Source organism: Dendrobium catenatum, unplaced genomic scaffold (assembly GCF_001605985.2).
Source record: "Dendrobium catenatum unplaced genomic scaffold, ASM160598v2 fragScaff_scaffold_932, whole genome shotgun sequence".
NCBI classification, from domain to species: domain Eukaryota; kingdom Viridiplantae; phylum Streptophyta; class Magnoliopsida; order Asparagales; family Orchidaceae; genus Dendrobium; species Dendrobium catenatum.
The window spans coordinates 561,741-567,740 of record NW_021319394.1 but is presented as its reverse complement, the minus strand read 5'-3'; the positions used below and the strand labels follow the sequence as shown (position 1 = coordinate 567,740).

The 6,000-nt window shown below is 34.1% G+C and overlaps 1 protein-coding gene across 1 annotated transcript in view; it reads left to right on the top strand.

Moving 5' to 3' along the window:
- The window catches only part of LOC110102518 (CST complex subunit TEN1), an 8,531-nt gene extending 2,788 nt beyond the window's left edge, over positions 1-5,743 (top strand). Inside the window, exons 2-4 of the mRNA XM_020830876.2 lie at positions 1,839-2,002; positions 3,956-4,109; positions 5,472-5,743. Coding sequence (XP_020686535.1) covers positions 1,899-2,002; positions 3,956-4,109; positions 5,472-5,591 — 378 coding nt within the window. The 5' untranslated portion in view covers positions 1,839-1,898 and the 3' untranslated portion in view covers positions 5,592-5,743. The remainder of the gene's footprint in view (positions 1-1,838; positions 2,003-3,955; positions 4,110-5,471) is intronic.
- Positions 5,744-6,000: the final 257 nt, after the last annotated feature.

Genomic DNA, 6,000 nt, shown 5'->3' with positions numbered 1-6,000 from the left:
ACACACACACATACATACACGCACACAAAGTACCTAATAAAGGAAATAACTAACTAGTTTAATTCTCTCCTAAATTTTAGGAAATAGAATCATATGAGAATAACTCTTTTTTAAAATTAGGAAACAAAATCATAAGAGAATATCACTATTGATCTATATTTTTATTCCTATAAGTACTTTCCTAAAATAAAAACAGAATCATAGGAGAAAATCACAATTGATCTCTTTTTATTCTTAAAAATACTTGCCTAAATAAATTCTCTAATTTTGACTCTCAAAATTCAACACATAGCTATTGTAATTGCCACCCCTCCATTATATGAAAAAAACTCCCCTAGAACTAAAGATTAAAGGGTATATATTTGCAATATAATTTTGTTGATTATTGTTAAATTTGTTAAATCAAACATTTATTGATTTTATTTTTTTGTCAGAAGCCTCATCTGCATTCTTGCGCTTCTTCGGAAGTTTCATGACTATTCATTTCTTTTGTTATTTTTTTTATTATGATTAAGTACCTATTGTTAGTGGAGCATCCACTTACGGCTCAGTGGAAAAGATTGATTTACAATCGAGCTAGGAACAAGTTGGAAATCTTGTCTGCTGTAACTACTACATGTACATCTTTCTCTAGATAAACATGCAATGACCTATTGACTGATCACATTGCATGCCTTTGAAGCTGCTAATTTGTATCTATTGTTTGGTCTGTTTATGAATCAAATGGGCTGCCCTGCCCTGTGACAAGCACTGAACTGCAACTATGGTGTCGAGGTAGTGAATTAAAGTTTTGCTAACAAGTGATGGAAAATGTTGGAGGGAATCTAAAACAAGTTTCAAAGAAAAACAGCGCATATTGCCTTGGAAAACTGCACAAAATTGAGTGGTCTGCTTTATGAATAAAATTGGGAAATAGGCCAAATAATATCTAATATTTTCAATTGATGAAGGGACCTTGCACCTCGAGTTTTATGAACTTAATAACTGTGAACATCCATGGCAATTTTGCATCTATGCATTTAGAAAACCTTTTAATTGCATGAATGTTGGTGTCAAAAGCATTAATTTAAGCTTCTTCTTATAGGACCTTGAATTTTTATTAGTATACCAACCATAACTTTCCATTTATGACCATCCCCTGAATTATGGTTCAACATGAATTTATCAGACAAATTTTTCTAAAAAACCAATTTTGACTTTAAAGCTATTTTAATTAATCTTTTCATCTGTATTTTGTGTTCCTTGTGACTTTTTTATGAGGGTATGTAATTCATCTTCGCAGAAGAGCATTTTTCATCTCTATTATATTATGGACTTTCATGGAATGAGAGAATGAGAAATGTTTTTATTGGTTATTGATGTAATAACCTGTTGATGCGCACATGAGAGATAGTCCTACCCTCCTATAATTCCATTGTCTTTGGATGCACAAATCACATATGAACTCATTGTAGAAAGCTGAGTCAATTTGATGAAATGGAAACTGTCCTTAGATGTTCAAATCAAATACGAACTCATTGTAGAAAGCTGAGTCAAATTCATGAAACGGAAAATTGAATGGAAAGTCATATGAAATTATGAATTAACTTTTCTCGTCGACATTTTTAGTTAAGCTAACATGTTGCCCTTCAATGTGAAATATTTCACTGGTCGGTTGCTAGTTTCTGTTAGAAGTAATATTAGATCGTTTTTACATTCATAAAATGATAAAATCAAAATAGTTTTGCTTAATACTTTTCAAAGCTCAATTTTTCTTTGTATTTCTTGTCATATTGCCACTATCTACTTAGATTTTAGTAATTCGTTAACTTCTCCCTTCAATCTTTTCCCTTTTGCAGATCTAGTTCTTCACGCCAAGAGCATTCCAAGATTTTTGTTCATAAATATCTTGCTGTCAAATGGCATCCTCTATTATAAAACCTGGTTTGCTGGTTGCTTTACAGGAGCTACAGCCTTCTTCTCCGTTCTTTAAGGAAGGGCAATCTATTCGAGTTACTGGAAAGTTGGTAACGATGACCTTATATTTGTCTTCTGCAAAGTTCGTTTAAGCCATTCATCTTTGTAAATGTACATGTTATTTGATTTTTTTTTTCATGGCTTTAGTCATAATATTCATTATGCATGATGTTTTACATGGAATTGTCAAGACGTCAAAAGCAAGTTGTGGAGGACTGGTCAAGAAAACTTGATACCTTATTTCTAGCAACAATAATGTAACTCCCCAACTAAACCCACTCTTAAAATAGATTTCCTCAATTTGTGCGGACTATGTCAGCATGTGTACAATTCTTTTGCTTTTTTTATATGGGGACCATGTAGGCAACCATATGCAAAAGTACCTGTATACATAAAGTTTCAAAATCGTTGAAATTCTTTCACTCTAGCAATGTCACCTAAATCATTCATTTTTCCTCCCATAAGTTGGGTTAGATCCGGCTGGGTAGAATTCTTAAAGAAAACTCATCAGTATAATTCCCCTAAGATAATCATTTAATTATCTCAGCTTTACCTGAAGCTAGTGTTTACTTCATTTTAATAGCTTTAAGAAGCGTTGCGTGCGATTCTAGTAAATATGGCAGGCCTAAACTGAACAAGCTTCCTTTCTTTGATCGAACACTTTTTTTTTTTTTTTTTCATTTCTGTTGTTCATACAGAAGCAGTATGTGGCAAGTAATGCCACATAGAATTAATTTGTTTTATCCTCAAGAATTTCTGCATCCATCAGTGGATACGTTATCCTCAGCAAGAAATCCTCTCTGTGCATGCGTTCTAATCGGTATGTCGAGTATAATACGTTCTTCGATCATATTTGTAACAACATAATTCCTTAACTATTGAGAGATTTTGTCCGCTTTGGCCTAATAGCTTCATGATTTTTTCTTATTGATGTAACTTCAAGAAGGCCACCCATCTTAACAATGCTTTCGTATGAGCACCTATGATGCACCGACACTTCTTTTCAAAGAAGTATGTAGTGTATGACACGTATCCGACATGCCTCCGCACGTGTCGGGCATGAAAAAAAAATGTCCGATTAAAAAAATTATTAAATACAAATTGGACATGTGTCTTAAATTTTTTATAAATATAATTTAGTGTTTAATTTTTTTTATTTAAAATATAAAAACTAAATTTCTTATTTCTTATCCACAACACAAAATCAATCTCCCGCACTCAATACCTCATTCATCAAATATTCTCATTTTTGCTTCTCTTTGGTGGGTTTCGACTTTTGTTCACAGTAATGACCGATGTCATTTCAATATTGACGTCTGACATCGTTATAACGTAGACATTTCAAAATCATCTCAATATCAAAGTATAACACTGTCTTGACATTGATGCTCGATGCTAACAATTTCTTGACAACTCATCCTTGTTCGACATCGACGCCCTCTTGACATTGACGTCCGCTACTTATTGCATAACATCGATGCCCAACTCTCGACAGCATTGTCATCTCCTCTCTCGATGCCTGATACACGGCATCGACACCCGACTCTCGATATCCTAATATTAATCATTTTAAACACCCGACTCTCGATATCCTAATATTAATAATTTTAAGCAAAAAATTTAGTTAAATGACTTATTATTTCTAAATTATTGTTAATATTATATTTATTCAATTTTTATATACTATTTTTAAAATATAAAAATTATAATGTTATGTCCAACCTGTGTCCTATATTTTTAATAATTGACATGTCCCGTGTCCATGTCCGGTCGTATCCAAGTTGTGGCGTTCGTGTCTATGCATCATAGATGAGCACACATACTTTTGGATTGTCTAAAGAATTCCAATAGTTATACTAAAGGCATATCGATAGTTAAGAGTTTAGCTTCATTTTATTTAAGGTTTCACGATATTTTTGCTATATTTCTTCTTTTTGCATACATCAAACTCAATTCTTTGAGCACTGAAGCACTAAAAGGTGTAAATGTTGCCCTCCAGGTTACAGTCTTACAGCGTTGAAAGTGCCATTGCAATTATAGTAGACGGTGGCGCTACACTTCTTATTGACACCCAGCATTTAAGAGACATCAACTTCCGCATCAATTCCATCTATCAATTCATTGGCGAGCTCCTGATTCCACATGATGGCCAAGTAAGTCTTCAATAATTAGTGCACTGCTTCTTGCACCCTAGGACCAGGCTGGCCAGTGGGCCCATACCGCCCCCTGGTCCTAGCAGCATTAATCTTTATGCTAGAAACTCATTTTTGGTCCACCTAAAAAATGGACTCTATATATATTTTTTTAAATACAAATTATATCAAGATGAGTTTCAAAACTCTTATATTTACTTTTTGAGGCGAATATAACATATTGATAATGAATCAACTGTTGCATCGCTCATCTAAAAGTAAATTCAAAGATCTTAAAACTAATTCTGATATGCCACTGATATCATCATACTTCTTTTGTTCTATTTTTTATGTGAATTTATTTGGGGAGTTGTAGCAATACAACAACAACATCAAGCCTTTATCCCACTATATGGGGACGGCTACGTGAATCTTTTTTTTCCATTATGCCATGTTAAAAGTTAAATTCTTATTTAAATCTAATAAAGAAAGATCAGTTTTAATATTTTCTAACCAAGTATTTTTTGATCTACCTCTACTCTTCTTAATATAAGTCTAATCTAATACATCTACTTTCCTAACCGAGTCATCGGATGGCTGCCATTTTATGTGATCAAACCATCTAAGGCGACTCTCTCTAATCTTATCTTCCATTGGTGCTACTCCAACCTGTTTATTTATATGATCATTTCGTATCTTGTTTCTAAGAGAAAAGCCACCTGAGCATCCTCATCTCTACAACACTCAACTTAATATTATGCTTCTCTTTTAATGCCAACATTTTGCACTATAAAGTATTCAGGTCTAACCACCTTCTTATAAAATTTTCCCTTAAGTTTGAGGGGGACTTTTCTATCACACAGCAAGTCCGATGCATTCCTCCACTTCAACCATCTAACTTGAATTCTACTAACAATACCCCTCATATATTTCACCATCACTCTGAACAATAGACCCAAGATTTCTAAAACGTGTACTCTTATTAATGACTTGATCACCCAAAATCACAACCCCTTCACTAGAATTATTATTACTAAAATTACATTCTATATATTCAGTTTTAGGTGTACTCAAACGAAAGCCTTTAGACTCTAAGGCTGACCTCCACAATTCAAGTTTAAACATTTCACTCAATGCTAATCTTAAATCATTTCACGCAGCTCATCTTGATCTGTTGGTTGGGAGCATTGGCTACCAATTAAGAGGTCCTGAGTTCGAAGCTTGCATATGATGTGTGTGTGAGTTTGCCTTAACTTGCTTATATGTCCCCAAAAAATCTTAAATCATTCCAAAATTTCTGTGAAGTTACTTGAAAAGGACTCCTTATGCTTCTTCCCATCCAAAACTTACCTCAAAACTCCTCTTTTTATCTTTTCATTGCAGGTGGTACTGAAGGCACGCATAGGAAGGAATGTGGATGGCATTGATCTCAACCTCTACCACCAATCCATCCGGCTTCGACGTAAATTCGAAGCCGACATTGTGAGATCGAAAACAACCTAATCAATTTTTCTGTAGTCTTGATCTTTTGAAACCTCTTAAAGGTTAGACTTTTCAAATACTTGAACAAAAGAGAAGTTTCAGAGCAAGCAATGCCATTTCTTGAGCTTTCTCCTTTGCCTTTCTGTTAAGTGTAAAATAAATGCAGTAGATTATTTTTTGGTGGGTAGTTTGAAGTAAAAGGAATTTAGAATAAAGGTGATGTTGGTTGGTAATGCAATAGCTAGGCGATGATGGACGACAGTGGCAATAGCAGGTGGTGGTGGTGGTGGTGGTCAGAGTTGACGTTGGCCGACAATAGTGATAGCGATGGTTCTGATGAGCGTTGGGCGGTGATGGTGATGACTGTTGTCAATGGTGATTCACAAAAATTTCTGTGGTGTATATCATATTAGTTCATTTTGAAATTCAT